The 20,042-nt window shown below is 33.9% G+C and overlaps 1 protein-coding gene across 3 annotated transcripts in view; it reads left to right on the forward strand.

Moving 5' to 3' along the window:
• MICU1 (mitochondrial calcium uptake 1) overlaps window positions 1-20,042 on the forward strand; it is a 210,775-nt gene that overhangs the window by 51,650 nt on the left and 139,083 nt on the right. For all 3 annotated transcript variants that reach the window (XM_074296868.1, XM_074296869.1, XM_074296867.1), the window contains exons 3-4: window positions 3,397-3,535; window positions 13,136-13,298. In XM_074296868.1, coding sequence (XP_074152969.1) covers window positions 3,397-3,535; window positions 13,136-13,298 — 302 coding nt within the window. The remainder of the gene's footprint in view (window positions 1-3,396; window positions 3,536-13,135; window positions 13,299-20,042) is intronic.

Consider the following 20,042-nt stretch of genomic DNA (forward strand, 5'->3'; position numbering starts at 1 on the left):
TTTGGCTATTAAAGCTTTTGGCTGAGGAAGATTATTTCTCTTTTAGGGAACTCAGCCCTTACCATTTATGCAAAATATAAAGCAAAACCATAAAATACTGCAGAAAAAACACAAGCCAGACAAAGATGTAAATCTTTTCGGTATTTTCACTTTCATTAATTTCCATTGCTAATTCAGTAAATACTTTCACAGCGTTTAAAAAAAAAAAATGGAGCCAGGTGAACTTATATCCATCAAAGAATCACTAGAGAGATTGTCTTTGTTGAATCTCTATATGAGAGTTATTTCTTTGGACTTTGTTTTTTTCCTTTTGGTCATTATCTATCTTCCATAACTAGAATTCTCTTCCTTCTTGTCTCTGACACAAGGCTTTTCTGGCTACTTTCAAGTCCCTACAAAAACTTACTACAAGAAGCTTATCCTGATTTCTTTTAATGGTGCTTTTTTTTTTCTGAGATGATTTCCAATTTATTTTATATGTAGTTTGTTTATATGATATTGTCTGACACCCTTCCCTTGCCCCCATTATATGGTGAGTTTCCAGAGAGAAGAAAACTGTTTTTGCCTTTCTTTTTATCTTCTTGTGCATAGCACAATAGCTGGCATATAAAAAATATTTTATGAATTCTTGCTGACATGTTTTGTATTTGTAATAATTGAATGTAATATTTAATAATAGGGACCTTTTTTAACATTAAAGAAAAGTCCAAAAGGGAAAATGTCATTTCTTCCCCTCAAGTTTTTGATTCTGTGATTCTCTATCTAAATCATTAGAATCTATACAAAGATAGTTAAAATAGTCTCTAGCTGCTAAAGATTTCTACCAGTGGAAAGTATAGGGGAGATTTTTAAAAAGCTAGAAAAACATTAATTTTGCCTCATCAGCTTATAAACAGGTGTACCTTTTTGTACAATATGTCAATATGTGTTTAAAATATCTTTGGTAAGTGTGATTTATATTGAATCGTAATCATTACACTAATTTATCTTGGGTCACTCTTGTGAAGTAAGGAAATTTGCTACTCCATTTTATAGTAATTTATCAAGAGTCTTTTGCTTAAAAATAAGATGAAATTTAAAGTATTTCCTAAGTCATAATCCATGGATTGTTTCTTACATTGAATACCTTGAGAATTTGATCTTGCTGATTCTCAAACTCCTTATTTCTACTCCCATTCGTGAAAAATGCAGAAGTCAACATTTGTTTAAAAAAAAAAAAAAGTTTAGTAAGAAATTTTGTCTTAATTAACTATTTGAAATTTGTTATATTGTTGGTAAATGTCTATATCTTATTTCCTGCAGCTATCTGGTTCTTTCTTGTTGATAGCTTGTTCATGTCCTTTGACCATTTATCTGTTCACAGATATCTCTTATTCTTATATACTAGAATTATTTCCCTAGGCATCTTCAATATTGAACTTTTTATCAGAGAAACTCACTGTAAAGATTTCTTTTCTCCTTCTAATTGTCTTCCTTCTAATTTTAGCCACTTTGATTTTGTTTGTGCAAAAAAAGGTAGTAAGGGTAGGGATCAGACCTCTTATTTTATTGGAATACTGAATTCTAAGGAGAGTAAAACTTCCTTTACCAGTGTAGATTAGCACCTTTTGTACAACTTAGAATCTTAATCAACAAAAACTTTTGCAAAAAAAAAAAAAAATTCAATTTTATATAATCAGGATTGTTCATTTTTGTTACACCCCTATGGACTACTCTAACCTGGTAGCTCCCCTTAGAGCTACTCTTAATGCCCGTCCATTGATGGCACGGCTAGGCCACACTTACCCATCTTCGGGCACCAACCCTGATCCCATAGAGACAGACCACCATTAGGTAGGGGTGAAGCAAAAGAGAACTTTATTCTGAGATAGCACATATTTATACCCCACTGATGATATGGGGGAAGGGGGAAGTTCTCTAGGAACCTGGCATAAAGTGATTGGCCCGAGAAGAAGGAGGGAGGCGTGCTAGGCTTTGAGAGCACTAAGGAGGGAGGCGTGGTACCTGGAATCAGACACCGCCTCATGGAGCTGTGCCCCACCTCCACGTAGGACTCGCCTGCGCCTCAGAACCTCTCATCCCTCAGGTCCTCCCACATGCCTTGAACTGTATTTCTTGCTTCTAGAGGCTTTTTAACCCTTACAATTTTATTTTGTATGATTCTCTTATTTTCTATTTTCATATTTTTATTATAAACTTGGAAAATATAAACATTTAAATTTACCAAGGAACAGATAAAGAAAAGAGTATATGAAACTGTGAACTTAAAACAAAGCTCAATAGCTAGCTGTTTCTTTGTCATTTGAGTGCGCTTACAGTCAGGCTCTAAATGTGAGTGTGTGTGTGTATGTGTGTGTGTGTAAATTTCTTTAGTATTTTTCCTCAGTTACATGTAAAAGCAATTTTTAACATTTTGTTTTAAAATTTTGAGTTCCAAATTCCCTCTCTTCCATCTGCCCCAATTCTTCCCCTCAAGAAGGCAAGCAATTTTATATAGGTTATACAAGTGTAATCATAAAAAACATTTCCATAAAAGTCATGTTGTAAAAGGATCAGAAAAAAAAAAAACTCAAGAAAAGTAAAATTTAAAAGAGTACACTTCAATCTGTATTCAGACACCATCATTTCTTTCTTTAGGAATAGATGGCATTTTTCATCCTAAGTCCTTTAAAGTTGTCTTGGATCATTGTATTTGCTTAAAATAGCTAGATTGTTCACAGCTGATCATTTTACAATATTGCTGTTACTTTGCACGGGGTACATTTTACTTTGCATCAGCTTGTTAATTTTTCAGCTTTTTCAGAGATCATTAAACACAATAATATGCCATCTGTGATACTCTCAATCCCTAGTTGGTCATCATTTGTTCTTTGACCCCAAAATTTATGATTAAAGTATTTAGACTCTATTCAATATTGAATTCTTTCTTCAAATGCCTTTTGTTGGTTGTAATTTTTATTATGTTATGGTTAGTCAAGGATTAGCTAATATTTCTCCTTTTCTTTATTTTCTTGTGGTTTTAATGCCCTAACCTGTGATAACTTATGTGATAACATAAAAGTGCCAAACACAGATGAGAAATGTGAGAGATCTCTAAGGCCTGAGGTAGTTAGAAAAAACATAATAAGGCAGAATGAATTTTTGACAATCCTTGATAGAAGAAAAAACCTCTAGGCACATGGCATTCATTGTTTTTAATATTGTAAAGAACCTGCAAAACTAAAGATCTTAATTACACTCAGAATGATTTATGCTTATGTTTGCACATTAGATTTTTTTCTAAAGCTAAAAATCTATTTCTGTTGATCCTGTTAATCCTGTGGGTGGGTCTTGTTTGGTTTGTGTGATATTTCCTATCGATTGGACGAGTCCATATTATGTTCTTGCCTGTCACAGAGCCCACGCAGAATCTCCGCCATCAGTAAATAAAGATGAAAGTGAAGAAAGTGATGAAGAAACCAGTAAAAAACTTAATGATCTTGGTCCACCAGAAGAGGAAAAGAAGAAGAAGAATTCTGGATTCAGGGACCGAAAGGTATTAGAAAAAAAAATCTTCACTCTTAGAGTGTGCATTCTTTGTAAAGATATCACTGTATCCTTTTTACTATCCTGCATACTATAGTTGAATGCTATGCCCAAAATGTCTGTTTTAAATATAATAAGAATTTAACGTATTCCATTCTCCAACTTCCAAAATGATTATTTTATTTTCCTATTTACCTAGCATACTCCAAGCAAAAAATAGTGAAACAATGTGAAATACTTAACTTGTAGGTCAGAACTAATATCAAAGATGTCTCATATTTTCTTTTTCTTTATGGTCTTGTACTTAATTTGACTTCTGAAACTTAATCGCTTGCTTAATGGAATTAAGTGACAATAAATGTCATGATGCTTATTACTTTGTTCTTTTGCTCTGCTCATGATTTGCATTGTCAAGTTTTAATTACAAATAGACCCCCTTTAGCAAAACACAAATGGAGATCATGAAGCAGCCGCTGACTAATAATTTTTATAATAGATTTTTATTTTTCCAAATACATGCTAAGATACTTTTCAATATTCACCTTTTCAAAATCTTGTATTGCACATTTTTCTCTTTCCCTGCCCCCCTCCCCTAGACAGTAAATAATCCAATATCAGTTAAACACGTGCAGTTCTTTTAAGTATATTTCCATTTTTATCATGCTGCATAAGAAAAATCAGATCAAAAGAGGAAGAAATGAGAAAAAAATAAACAAGAAAAAAAGGTGAAAATATTATGTTTCCATATTCAATCTTCATAGTTCTCTCTCTGAATATATATAGTTCTTTCCATCACAAGTTTATTAGAATTGGCCTGAATACCTCATTGTTGAAGAAAGCCAAAGTCATCACACTTGATCATCACATAATCTTCTTGTTGCTGGGTACAATGTTTGCTTGGTTCTACCCACTTCACTTAGCATCAGGTCATGTAAGTCTTTCCAGGCTTTTCTAAAATCGACTTGCTTGTCATTTTTTATAGAATAATAATATTCCATTATATTCATATACCATAGCTTTCAGCCTTTCCCCAACTGAAGGTCATCCACTCAATCTCTAGTTTCTTACCATTTCAAAAAGAGCTGCTGCAAACATTTTTGCACATGTGGGTGCTTTTCCCTTTTTTTTTGTAATCTCTTTGGGATATAGACTAGTAGAGACACTGATGGGTCAAAAGTATATGCACCGTTTGATAGCCTTCTGGGCATAGTTCCAAATTGTTCTCCAGAATGGTTGGATCAGTTCACAACTCCACCAATAATGTATTCGTATCCCAATTTTCCCACAGCCCCTTCAATATTTATCATTATCTTTTTCTATCATCTTAATCTGAGAAGTGTGAAGAGGTATTTCAGAGTTGCCTTAATTTTCATTTCTCTAATCATCTCTAATCATTAGATTTAGAGCACTTTTTCATATGACTAGAAATGGTTTTAATTTATTCATCTGAAATTTTCTGTTCATATGCTTTGATCATTTATCAATTGGGAAATGTCTTGTATTCTTATAAATTTTAGTCAGTTCTCTATAATAGCAGTTCTTAAGGTTTGTACTCCATACTCATATGTGAACTTCTTTTTGGTCAAATCATCACCTGCTTTTATCATTACATGCACTTTTATCAAAGAAAAGTTTCACTTTTTGCATCTTGTTAATTGGTAATATTTTGGAGTTTGTTGAATTTAATATCCAGGAGCTAGCAGTATAAAAAACAAAATAATGACTTGCTTTCCCACTTCATTCCGATAACCAATTTTCTACTCTAACAAGTCCAGATTGAAGAAGCTCCTGTTCTTCATTTGTCCCACTTGTTTCAGTGCTTCCGGGTCAAATGCTTGGTTCTTTTTTTTTTTCCTCCTCAGAATTCTCTTTGGGAAATTTTAATTTCTGCCAAGTTATTGCTACCCACAATAACTGATAGTTTAGTTTAATTCATCAAGCATTAAATGCCTTCTGTGTGTAAGATGGCATGGTTGGAGCTGAGGATGCAGCAGCAGAAATGGATAGTCACAGAGGTGTGAGGGCTCTGACATTTTACATAGATGATGGATCTGAGGCCCAGAAAAATCAACTGACTTGGCCAGGCTCTTATAGGCAATAAGAAATAGAGCCAGGATTTTAATCCAGTTACTCCTGTTCCAACTTTGGTATTCTTTTCCCAGCACCAAAAGACCATTGTCTTCAAGACATTTATGTTCTACTAAGTAAGGAGAGACAGTATGGGACTGCTGAGGAAATGCAATTTGAGTCCGGATTAGAGAGAGTGTTAACAATGAGAAGAATACAAAAACAGTTTGAACCCTTGAAAAGAGCTAGGGATACAGTGACAAGAATAAAGACATTTCTGGACAATTAACAAGATGCAAAATCATATGAAGGGGAGGTAAAGCATTCTGTATGTAGAATAGCATGGAAGCCAGTGCCCCCAAAACAGAGCACATGAGGGAGGGAATGTGAAACAAGAATGGAGAAGTAGCCTGGAGCCATATTGGGAAAGACTTTTAATAACATAGAGGAGAGTTTCCACATTAACCTCAAGACAATAGGAAGCCACTGGAACATTTTGAGCAGAGAGTAGCAGGGTATCAATTGGTAGGTCTGTGGAGAATATACTGACAAGGGGAAAGATAGAAAGCAGGGAGACTATTGTAATTAACTAGAGACAACTTTAGCATTACTTCTAGTGAATTTATAAGTTGTGTCACAAGTTAATCCTTCAGTGCTATAGCCTATCCGTTAGGAAACTTAGTTTTTCAGCTTGAGCCCCAAAGTACAGGAAGCTATTTATTGTCCTGCAAAAGTTCATTTGTATCCATTAGTAGTTTTACTTGTTCTCCAGGGAGGGGAGATTTCCATTAAATGATAAGCTTAATCATGTTTCTTAATTCTCGAAATACCGTGGGGAAAAACTTTTGGATAAGCAGTATTTTTATAATGAGAATATCTTTACTTCCAACAAATGGATGTTGTAACTGGGTGAGACTTCATGCTAATACGCTGTAGAGTTTACCAGCAGACAATATGTAATCATACAGTAAATATTTAGAAAGTCATAATAAAGTCAAAATTTTTCTAAAGTGGAAGAGGTCTTTGTTGTATTTTCTCTTGTCGTAAGGACATAATGAGAATCAAATACAATTTGTTTAGTACTTTTAGAGACTTAGATTCAATACTTAGTAGATCTAATTGTGAAGGTATGTTGTTAGAGACATAGTTATTTCCATGACAGTTTAATTTAGGGTTTAATTTCCAAGTCAGTATTGATTAAATTCAGACTTACTAAGGTTTAGCTAACAGACATGAATTTTATTTTTTAAAATTATTTTCCAAACTATAATATGATTTTTAAAAACCTTGATTAACAGAAGAGTATTTCAAGGAGCTCTGTAGTTTAAATGGCTTATTTACATGGTTTTATCAATCATAACCCTGCTTGAGAGGATATGTGATGTTTTATAGTTAGCTTAGAACATGACAATATCATATGTTCCTATCTGTATCATATGTTCCTAAATCTTCCTATTTGTGGCAAGCTTTATTTTATTTTAAAAGTTTTATTGATGACTTTGATTTTTGTGTCAGTCATTTCTGTGAGTCTCAATTTCCTCAACTATAAAATGAAGGAATTTAACTAGTTGACCTCAAATGTCTCCTTCTCTAAAACTATGATTTCATGATCTCTCATTTCTTCTTTAAAAGTTTTTATTGCGCAATTAAATGTGGAATAAAGCAGGACTTCTTAAACTTTTTCTGCACACAGCCCCTTTTTGTCTGAGAAATTTTTACATGATCTTAGGTAGATAAGCATATAAAATAGGTATGCAAATCAAACATTTACTGATAATAAATCATAATTTTTCAATCTTTACATTCACTTACAAGACCCCACATGAGGTCAAAACCTACAGTCTAAGCAGCTGGGGAATAGGGAAACCAAGGTTAAGAAATTTTGTATTGTATTGCTTGCTATCTTGGGGAGGGGAAAAGAAGAAAAGAGGGAGAAAAATTTGGAACACAAAGTTTTGTGAAAGTGCTGTTGAAAACTATCTTTGCATATTATTTGGAAAAATAAAATATTATTTTAAAAAGGAGATGATGTCTAGGCTCCTTTTTTGATCCTGGCTTTCAGGTGGCCCAATAATTTTAAAATTCTCTTTTCTTGATCCATTTTCCAAGTCAGTTGTCTTTCCAGTGAGATATTTCACATTGGTTTCTCTTTTTCCATTCTTTTGACTCGTGGAGTCATTAACTCCATTTATTCAATTCCATTTTTTGAGGAATTAATTTTCTTCAATGAGCTTTTGAACCTCTTACCCCTTCCCCCCTCCAATTTGGACAGTTCTTCTTTTTAAGGAGTTCTTTTCTTCAAAAGAATTCTTCAGTAATTGTTATACCTCTTTGCCATTAGGCCAATTCTGGTTTTTTAGGCGTCATTTTCTTCAGTGTTTTTTGTGCCTCTTTTACCAAGCTCTTTTTAAATTTTTTCATAATTTTCTTGTACCACATTCATTTCTTTTCCCAGTTTTCCCAAACAACATCTGGACCAGAGAGAGACCTCTGGGGACTGAGTGTGGATCACAACATAGTATTTCACTCTTTTCGATGTTGTTTGCTTGCTTTTAGTTTTCTTTCTCATTTTTTCCCTTTTTGATCTGATTTTTTTGTGTGTAGCATGATAATTATGAAAATATGTATAGAAGAATTGTATATGTTTAAAATATATTGGATTGCTTATGCTTACTATCTAGGGGGGTAGGGGAAGGGAAGGAAAAAATTTGGTACACAAGCTTTTGCAAGAGTAAATGTTGAAAATTATCTATGCATATGTTTTGAAGATAAAAAGCTTTAATAATTTTTTAAAAAAGAAATAGGCTAGAAAGATGAACAAACAATAGACCAAAGAAAGATCAAGACTCAGAAGGTAACAAAGTCAAAGGTCCTATGTTCAAAAGCCTCTAAGAAAAATATGAACTGGTTTCAGGTCATAAAATAGTTTAAAAAGGATTTTGAAAATCAAGTAGGAGAGGTAGAGAAAAATTGGAATAAGAAATAAGAATGATGCAAGAAAAAAACAAAAAATGAGTTACTAGTCTGGTAAAGGAGACATTAAAAAGATACTGAAAAAAATAACACCTTAAAAAATAGACTAGGCCAAATGTTAAAACGAGTACAAAAAGCCAATGAGGAGAAGAATGCCTTGAAAACAGAACTGACCAAAATTCACTGAAGGAAAAAAAACTCTTTAAAAAAGTAGAATTGGACACATGGGAAAGGAGGTACAAAACTCACTGAAGAAAATAATTCCATAAAAATTATAGTTGAGGAAATGAAAGCTAATGACTATAAGAAACTGAGGAACAATAAAACAAAATCAAAAGATTGAAAAAATAGAAAATAGCATCTAATTGGAAAAACAACTAACCTAGAAAATAGATCTAAGAGAAATAATTTAAACATTTGGAGGTTTTCTTGGCAGAGATACTGGAGTGGTTTGCTGTTTCCTTCTCCAGCTAATTTTACAAATGAGGAAACTAAATCAGACAGTCTGAGATCAGGTTTGAATTCAGGTCTTCTTGACTCCATCCCCAGTTTGCTGTGCCGTATAGCTGCCCCCAAATCTTGTCATCTCTCAAATTCTTCTTGTCATTTCCTCTTAAAGATAAAAATCTAGAAATACTCAAACCTTCTATCCCTTTTTTTCCTTCACAGAACTCAATCAACTTTTTAGTTTTGAAGTTTTAAGAAATGATAGGAAACCCTGTACTTTATAACTACTACCACTTATGAAGAGTTGCTCCATGTAATGACTAGAATGTTGAACTTCATCTTAGGAAAATTTGATTTTGAGTCCTACCTTAGTTACTTAGAACTTTTCCTTGCTTCAGTTTCTTTATCTGTAAAGCAGAGATGATAATAGGATGAAAGGTTGTTATAAGGATTAAATGAAATAAAATTTAAAATGTTCTTTCCAAACTTTAAAATACTTTACAAACTTTAAAATGTATGTGTAAGCTATTACTATTCAAGATATGCTAGTTTCTGAAGACAGCTCTCAACTTTATGTGTTTAATTCAAGAAAACTTACACTACATCTTTATTTAAACAGAGTAGCATTTATTTACAGGCTTCATGAATGTACTCAAAGCTTTTAATGATATACAAAGCCATCCTTAGCCAAACAATAACATGACCATTAGCTCATTTGGTTTATAAACAGATACTAATATTCAAGCAAACTGAGTGTTTCTTTTTAAACTGAAATGTATAACCATTTATCTAAACTATGTTGTTAAATTTTTTTAAATTGATGCCTAGGTATTAATTTGAATAAAACTGATAATAACATATAGCACCAAAAATTGGAAGAGGAACCTTGTTTGAAAATAGCAATCCTTAAGAGGAAAATCACATTGTTAGTCTTAAAAATGAAAAGGGAGAACTTTCATTAAGGAAGAGGAAATTAGAGCAATAATTAGAAGTTACTTTGCCCAACTTTATGTCAATAAATTCGATAACCTGAGTGAAATGGAGGAATACCTACAAAAATATAGATTGCTCAGATTAACAAAGGAGAAAATAAATTGCTTAAATAGTCCCATTTTAGAAAAAGAAATAGAACAAGCTATTAATCAAGTCCCTAAGAAAAAATCCCCAGGACCAGATGGATTTACATTTAAAGAACAATTAACTCCAAAAACTATTTGAAAAAATAGGGAATGAAAGACTCCTACCAAATTCCTTTTATGACACAGACATTGTACTAATACCTAAACAAGTTAGCACAAAAACAGAGAAAGAAAATTATAGACCAATCTCTCTAATGAATATTGATGCAAAAATCTTAAATAAAATATTAGTTAAAAAATTACAGAAAATCATCCCCTAGATAATACACCATGACCAAATAGGATTTATACCATGAATGCAGGACTGGTTCAATATTAGGAAAACTATTATCATAATTGACTATATTAATAATCAAATTAACAAAAAACATGATTATCTCAATAGATGCAGGAAAAGCATTTGATAAAATCCAATACCCATTCTTGTTAAAAAACAAACAAACAAACAAACAAACAAAAAAAACCACCAGAGAGCACAGGAATAAATGGCCTTTTTCTTAAAATAGTTAATAGCATCTATTTAAAATCATCAGTAAACATCATATGTAATGGGGATAAACTGGAACTATTCCCAATAAGATCAGGAATGAAACAAGGTTGCCCACTATCACCATTACTATTCAATATTGTATTAGAAATGCTAGCTTTGGCAATAAGAGATGAAAAAGAGATTAAAGGAATTAGAGTAGATAATGAGGAAACCAAATTATCACTCTTTGCAGATGATATGATGGTATACTTAGTCAACCCCAGAGAATCAACTAAAAAGCTATTAGAAATAATCCACAACTTTAGCAAAGTTGCAGGATACAAAATAAATCCTCATAAATCATCAGCATTTTTATACATCACTAACAAAATCCAATAGCAAGAGATACAAAGAGAAATTCCATTCACAATAACTGTTGATAGTATAAAATATTTCTATCTGCCAAGGGAAAGTCAGGTACTATATGACCAAAACTACAAAACACTTTCCACACAAATAAAGTCGGATCTAAACAATTGGAAAAAATATCAAGTGCTCTTGGATAGGTCGAGCAAATATAATAAAAATATCAATGCTATCTAAACGAATCCATTTATTTAGTGCTATACCAATCAAACTCTCAAGAAACTATTTTACTGACCTAGAAAAAAATAACAACAAAATTTATCTGGAAGACCAAAAGGTCAAGAATTTCAAGGAAATTAATGAAAAAAAAAATCAAATGAAGATGGCCTAGCTGGCCCAGATCTAAAACTATATTATTAAGCAGCAGTCATCAAAACCATTTGGTACTGGCTAAGAAATAGACTAGTGGAATAGGTTAGGCTCACAGGACAAAATAGTCAGTGACTATAGCAATCTAATCTTTGACAAACCCAAAGACCCCAGATTTTTGGATTAGAAATCACTATTTGGCCAAAAATTGTTGGGAAAATTGGAAACTAGTATGGCAGAAACTAAGTATTGACCCACACTTAACACCATATACCAAGATGAGGTCAAAATGGGTTCATGATCTAGACATAAAGAATGAATTATAAATAAATTAGAAGAACATAGGATAGTTTACCTCTCAGACCTGTGGAGGAGGAAGGAATTTGTGACCAAAGAAGAACTAGAGATCAGTATTGATCACAAAATAGAAAATTTTGATTATATTAAGTTAAGAAGGTTTTGTACAAACAAAACTATTGCAGACAAGATTAGAAGGGAAGCAATAAACTGGGAAGATATTGTTATATTAAAAGGTTCTGATAAAGGCCTCATTTCTAAAATATATAAAGAATTGACTCAAATTTATAAGAAATCAGACCATTCTCCAATTGATAAATGATCAAAGGATATGAACAATTTTCAGATGAAGACATTGAAACTATTTCTAGTCATATGAAAAGGTGCTTCAAGTCACTATTGATCAGAGAAATGCAAATAAGACAACTTTGAGATACCACTACACACCTCTCAGATTGGCTAAGATAACAGGAAAAGATAATGAATGTTGCAGGGGATGTGGGAAAACTGGGACACTGATACTTTGTTGGTGGAACTGTGATCGAATCCAACCATTCTGGAGAGCAATTTGGAACTATGTTCACAAAGTAATCAAACGATGCATATCCTTTGATCCAGCAGTGTTTCTAATGGGCTTATATCCCAAAGAGATCTTAAAGGAGGGAAAGGGACCCACATGTGCAAAAAATATTTGTGGTAGCCCTTTTTGTAATGGCTAGAAACTGGAAACTGAATGGATGTCCATCAATTGGAGAATGGTTGAATAAGTTTTGTTATGTGAATGTTATGGAACATTATTGTTCTGTAAGAAATGACTAGCAGGATGATTTCAGAGAGTCCTTACATAAACTGATGCAAAGTGAAATGAGCAGAACCAGGAGATCATTATATACGGCAACAACAAGACTATGCGACAATCAATTCTAATGGACATGGCTCTCTTCAACAAGAAGATGATTCAAACCAATTCCAATTGTACAGTGATGAAGAAAGCCATCTACATCCAGAGAGAGGACTATGGGAAATGAGTGTGGACCACAACATAGCATTTTCACTCTTTCTGTTATTGTTTACTTGCATTTTTGTTTTCCTTATCAGGTTATTTTTTTTCTTTTTAGATCCGATTTTTCTTGTGCAGCAAGATAACTGTATAAATAGGTATATATGTATTGGATATAACATGTATTCTAACTTTTAGCATGTATTGAACTATCTTCTATCTAGGGAAGGGGGTGAGGGGAAGGAGGGGAAAATTTGGAACAGAAAGTTTTGCAAGTCAGTGTTGAAAAATTAGCCATGCATATGCTTTGTCAATAAAAAACTATAATAATAATAATAAAAAAGAAAGAAAATAGTAGTTCTTACTTAAGATGTTTCACTTCTGGGGCTATTGCGAGGATCAAATTAGATGATATATGTAAAGATCCCCATATAAAATTGAGTTGCTATTTTAATGCTTATGATTCTCAAATTTATTTGTTAGGTAATGGAATATGAGAACAGGATTCGAGCCTACTCTACTCCTGACAAGATTTTCCGATATTTTGCTACCTTAAAAATAATAAATGAGCCTGGTGAAGCCGAAGTGTTTATGACTCCACAAGATTTTGTGAGATCCATAACCCCCAATGAGAAGCAGCCAGAACGTAAGTAGTAGATCACAGTGGGGAGGCTTGCCAGGCTACTGGCTTTGAAACTGTTTTTTCTCTATGTTCAATAAATAATAATATTCTTTAACGTCTTTCTCCTTCCAGCTAAGAATCTTAGCATTTATTTCAGCAATAGCCTTATCGTTCCTCTGGAGGGAAAAAAGGACTTTAGATCTAAGACCATGCCTATATCATTATTTTGGATGAAACTTTCAATGAAAGGAGCATTCACAAAAACTTACTCTTGTATTTGAGGCCTCCAAAAGAACTTTCATTAACTAAATTAAATCTTTGTGCTTCAGTATGAAGGATATTTCCTGTATTGGCAATGGGGGGGAAAAAAAGCGCTGTTTCTTAACTCTCTTTAAAATTGATGCTTATTATTAAGGAACTGAGCTACATGGTGGTTATTTACTGGGGGTTTTTTTTCCCTACCACCAGCCAAAAATTTAATATAAAAGTTGAGTACAGGGATGATTCAGGAACTTTCTTCTACCCCTTTGTGCTTTCTTGGGCCCTTTGTCCCCCCCTGCTCTGACTTCACTTCCTATCTTCTCCAATCTTTTAAGCCAGTAGTTAACTAATTCAACATTACTCTGTTCTTTACCCTCAAATACCTCTCATACCCATATTCTTGCCATGCTCCTCCCTTGCCAAGCCTTTTCTTGCACTATCCCCCCATGTGCTTCATCTGCACCTACCCACCTGTTGCTGAATGCACTTGGGGCAAGTGTAATAGTGCCACAGGTAAATGTGTTTTACCTAAAGTCTCGTGGGCCCTCCCTTCAGCAAGTCAGTTTTATCTTCCCTAATTGGAAAATAAAAAGATTTCTTTATTTCCTTTCTTGTTTCTTACAAAAGCTGTTGTAGATTATTTTTTTCTTTCTTAAAGCTTCCTTCATTCTACCTTCTTCCTTTTTCTCATTTGAGGACCTCACTTCTGACTTTACTGAGAAATTGAGATTACTCAGTGTGAACTCCCTCTTCTGTTCTCTTCATATAAAAACCTCTAATGTTATCCCCCTACCCTTTCCCTTTTTCTTCTTCAGTCTGCAGATAAGGTGACTGTTCTTGCCCAAATCCCTTGACCTATAAGATTTTGGTGCCATGATCTCTCATCTTGTAGGTAGGAAGTTGCATAAGTTGGGAAGGGCTTTAAAAGTCAAACAGGATTTTACAGTTGGTCCTAGAGGCAATAGAGAACCACTGGGCTTTGTTAAATCTGTCATGGTCAGAGCTTGCTTTTTAGAAAGATTGCCTTAGCAAGTTCATGAGGTAGTAAGAAAAACACTTTCTAAATTTTAAAGCTTTATGTAAATGTAAACTATTATTATTACACTACCAAAAATCTCATTAGCAATAAGCTGTATATTTGATCTAGAATTTTTATGTGAAGAATGTCTAACATTTAGACTTGTATCTCATTCTTTTTTCTCAATCTTTATTTTCTCACCTCTGAATGTTAAGTGCAAAAACAGTCATATAATCTTAGCATCATTTTGCCTTTTGACCAATTTGTCCATTTTTTTAAATGGCAGAAATTCTTGTAATTGATAAGTTTGATGCTAATTCCAAAACTGAATAAATTTCATTGTCATCATCATTTATATAGTGCTTTAAAGTTTGCAAAGCACTATGTACATGTATGTGTATATGTATGTGCATATGTATATATATTTATATATGCATTATGTATATGTATGTATTTATATTTGTATATGTATATATAGATTTATATATACACAATATATATGTGTATATATATATATATATATATATGTATATATATATATATATATATATATATATTTGTATGTGTACACACACACACACACATAAATTTTATATTCACAACAACCTTGTGAGATAGGTGCTATTATTATCTCATATAGAAGTTGAAGAAGTAGGCTGAAAGAGGTTAAGGGATTTTCCAGGAATCATAAAACATTATCTGATTCAGGATTTTAACTTGTCTTTTTGACTTCAAGTCCAGTGCTCCATTTACTTGGGCACTTAGCTGTTCAAGATATTTAATTTGTTTTTGCTCACATTCATAAATTTTTTTCCTTTTTGGGGGATTGCTCTGGTTATAAGACAGAAGAGAGAGAATTTTTTTGCTTTAACTTAAAATTTCTGCTGTCGGGGGCATAATCTGTCTATTATAAAAGACCAAGTAAGGGCTTAAGCGTCTTATCAAGGCTGAAATAAAATTTCTAAGCATTCACAAATGAATGTTGCATTTTTGCTCAGTTATTGTTAAAGTTTTATTGCAAAAGGAGCCTGATTATTCATTTATGTGACTGCTTTTTTGTCTGAAAACTGGTTTATTTTTATACAAGGGTTGCTTGCAGCCTATTGGTTTTATTACTAACGCAGGTTGCAATAACTAGACATTTGGACCCTGAAAATTAAAAAGGCATAAGTACCCATTTTTAAGCAGTTTGCTGTTTTATTCCTTGATGGGTTTACTGTTTGCCACATTTACATTGTTACTAAAAAGGACTTTGGGGGGGGAGTTTAAATATAGATATTAAAGCATCAGTTATTTTCAATTACTCTTGATTTTCAGTTTCACAATTGTGAGTACAAAGCCTCTTCAGCTACATAAGACATGGTAGCTGATAATTGTTGTTAATAAGCATTTATTGATTCTCAACAGTGAAATCATTGTGAAAACAGAATTGTTTGAAAAGCTTTTAATTTTAAGGGGGCAGCTGAGGGAGAAAATGCGTGCCAGTTTGATATAGAAGCCAGGAATAAAAAAGTGCAGATTAGCTTTAAAAACAATGGTCCTATGATTTTTGAATACTACAATATTTCATTACCAGAATTATTCACCACCCCTCAAAAAAAGGAATCCCCTATTTTATTTCTCCTTTGCCATAACAATAGAATTTAAAGACTTGAAAGAAAAGGTTGTAGTGGGAGCAACAAATATGGAAGCTAATTCTTCATATAGGAAGTAATTTGAATGTTTGCTTGAAGCTCTACTTTATGCCTTTGTTATCTTTCCAAGGCTGTCTTTATACAGCAGGCAGTTATCTATTTGGTAGTATTTTAAGAACCTCAGAATATGATTCCTCTCTAAAAATGTCCATAATTCCTGGTATTCCAGCATTAAATGATCCATTTCCTTGGTTTAATCTATTGTCTTCCATAACTCCCTACAAACATTTGGAAGATATTTTAATTAAATCATTCTTGGCCATTAATACTTTATTGGAGATTAATTTACCAGAAAAGCAGCCAAGTAAGGTACTCAGAGGGAATGGGACACATAGGTAAGTTCTGATGATAGAGCAGATCTAGAGAGAGGTCCAGAGCAGGGAGAACAATCCCACCAGATGAAAGGGTGTTAGAGGGAGAGGAAGGAAAGCAAGGTGCAGGGGACTTGAGTCTCACCTTAACTAAAAATACCCAAGTAATTAGAGGAGTTAGAATAAGTTGGGCGCATTTATTAAGTGCTTGTGATGTGTGAAGGCAGTATACAAAGACAAAAGTGAGAATCTTTATCCTCAGAAAACTCACATTCCAATAAGGGAAGTGATGTGCATAAAGGAATGGTGATCAGATGAAAAGGAGGAGGAAGAGGGAAGAAGATGGTGGCCAGGTAGGTTAGGACGTGTATGAGATAAAGAGTCTTGTGGCTTTTCATTCATGTCCCAGGGGAAACTCGAATGGCTTAAGTAGATCAGGGAGTCATCTCTGGATATCCAGTGATCCAGAGATTGCAGTGATAGGGAGGATAGGGAGAAGATGCGGTTATTAAGTTGTTTCCAACCTGTCTGACTCTTTGTAACCCTATCAGGGGTTATTTGGGCAAAGAAATGGGAGTGGTTTGCCATTTCCTTCTCCAGCTCATTTTACAGATGAGGAAACTGAGGCAGATAGGGTAGAGTGACTTGCCTACAATCACACAGATAGTATCTAAGACCAGCTTTGAGTTCAGGTCTATTGCTTTATTCACTGCAACTCCTAGCTTCTGCCTGGAACATGGTAGATACTTAAGAAATGTTTATTAACTGACTAAAAGTTATTAACAAGCATATGGAGGTATATATATTCTAATCTATTAACAGAAAGTAGATACCAGTATGATTAAGTGGCAAGTCACTTAGTTTCTTAGAACCTCAGTTTTCCCACCAGTAAAATAGGGATAATACTTGACCTATCTACATCATAGACTTATTATCAGTAAAATGTATAAATGTCAGTAATTGTTACCAAATAATTATTTTCACTTTTATTTAAAGTGAAACTAAAGAGCACAGTTCTTAAGAGTCTAAAATTTGGAGTAGAAAATCCTCCAATGTCCTCCTTATAATGAAACAGAAAGGCAAAGGAGCTTTGATGATGAAGATTAAGTTGGCATTTTCCACATAATAAGCTTCATTCCATAAACAGTGAAAATTTCCCAGTAATCATCTAATAACAGCTGCTGCTTACCCTCAGAATGAGATGACCCTGGGAAAAAGGAACTCAACCTATCTTCCCATAGTGTTTTATGGTTATGAAATGCTATGTGTGAGTATAATAAATGTGATTGTACATAATCTCTATTCACACTTGTTTACACGTACTAGTTTTGGTTGTTTTTGCTGGGAGCAGTGTGCTGTGAGTTCTCTGTTTGGTGTGGCCCTATCATTCACTGTGTCACCTGGGAGTGCTCCCTTTACCTTTCGGGTTCCTGTTTTCTCTCCTGTGAAATAGACGATCTCCAAAGTACTTTCAGCTTGGACTGCTATGATGAGGAGGTCAGGATAGTAAAACAGACACCAGGACTGACAAATATGAAATAGAGTTGGGAGAGCAAAAGGGTTACTGTGAAAAGGAATTTGGAAGAATTCATTAAAGGAGCATGTCATGACACCTAGGTATGTCATTTGAGAGATTTTTATTAAATTGAATGTCTTCCCCTGGCTTCTCTCATATCATACCCTCTGCAAAAGCCTTTCCTGTGTCTCTGAGGCTGCCTTCTCTATATATTTTTTATATAGCTTGTGTGCACCTAATTTTATCTTTCCTTCCACTTTTCCCTCTCCATACTCTGAGGTGCAAAGACTTAGGCCTCCTTTCTGTTTCTCACACACAGCTCATCCCTTTGAACTCCCTGCACTTTTATTGACTCTTCCCCATGTCTAGAATTCTCTCCTTCTTCACCTCTACCTTCTGAGTTCCCTGATTTCCTTCATGGCCCAGTGAAAATCCTATCTTCAGTGAGAAATCTTTCCCAATCCCCCATAATACCAGTACTTTCCCTCTAGGATTAGTTCCTTATCATTCTGTCTTATGTCTTATTTGTACATAGTTATTTGTGTGTTGTCTTCCATATTAATCTGAGCTCCTTAAGGGTAGTGACAAGTCTTGTTTTGTTTTGTTTTGATCCTCTGCCCTTAGCAAAGAGCTTGGCACATGATAAATATTTAATAAATTTTTCTGATTGGCTGACTTAGAAGTCGAGATGAAACAGTATCCAAAAGGAGAGATGATAATTAGCATAAAAAAGGAAGAGGACTGAAAAGAGGACAAAGGATTTGGTGGTTGGTGACCGAAGAGAAGTTTCGGTTGGATAGTGAGGAACAGAAGTTTAATTACAGCAGATTGTGGGAGAAACTACATCTATCTGTTTAGCAAGTAGAAAAATTTAGTACTGAAGGGGATGAGCAAGGTTAAGTAGTGGCTAGAAGGTTCAGAAAATACTTCTAGAATTGGAGAGAAGTGAACATGTTAAAAATCCAGTGACTAGAGGGCTACTAAAGATAGGCCTCCAATATTTGTGCTTTCTTATCGTGGGCTACATTAAGAGAATGTCCAAAAATCGTTGGTAGGGATCTGGAAGTGTGATAGGTTTGTTCTGTCCTTTGTTCTGATCTATATCTATATTATTTTGTTCCTTTGGAATGCTACAATTTATAAAGGACATTTATAAACTAGAACAAATCCAGAACAGGGCAACTAAGTGAAGGACCTCGAGTCTGGGATATGTGAAGATTGGTTAAAGGAACATTGGTTAAAGGCAGTGTCGGAAGAGAAGGGAGTCTCTGCAAGAGATGGCAAAAGTCAAATCCATCAGACTTGGCAACAGATTTGTTGGGGAAGGGCTTTGGGGGAGAGGGGAATAAGAGGATACTGGAAGAATTAGATGTTGAAGATGGCAACTGGATTGCAAGTCTGGGTTACTAGGAGGGTGTATTATTGATAGAGATGGAAATTAGTACAACCATTTTGGAAATCAGTTTGGAATTACACAATTAAAGTGGCTAAAATGTAAGTGTTTTTTGACCCAGAGATTTGATTGAGTTCTAAGCATATTCCCCAAGGATGTCCTTGACAAAAAGTATACCGAAACATTTTTAGCAATGCTTTTTTGGGCAACAAAAAAGCAAAATAAAACCCTAAAACAAGTAAGATGCCCCTCAATTAGGGAATGGCTGAACAAATTGTGATACATGAATAAGGGAATTAAATTAAATTAAATATAAAAGTGAATGTAGCAAACAACAAAGATGATAAATATGCAAAAGTATGAAAAGATTTACATGCACTGATGCTAAAAGAGAAAAACTATCTACAAAATGACAACAGCCTAAATGGGGGGGGGAGGGGAACAGCCACCATGAAATGAATCTTTAAAAAATTGCAAAAAGGAAGAGTGTCTCCAGGTGTGGAACACTGTAAAGTTCTTGAATTGTGAGGGACCGGTTGTCTGCTCAATTATAATCCTTCTCTGGGAGGAGATCT

Source organism: Sminthopsis crassicaudata, chromosome 2 (assembly GCF_048593235.1).
Source record: "Sminthopsis crassicaudata isolate SCR6 chromosome 2, ASM4859323v1, whole genome shotgun sequence".
Taxonomy (NCBI): domain Eukaryota; kingdom Metazoa; phylum Chordata; class Mammalia; order Dasyuromorphia; family Dasyuridae; genus Sminthopsis; species Sminthopsis crassicaudata.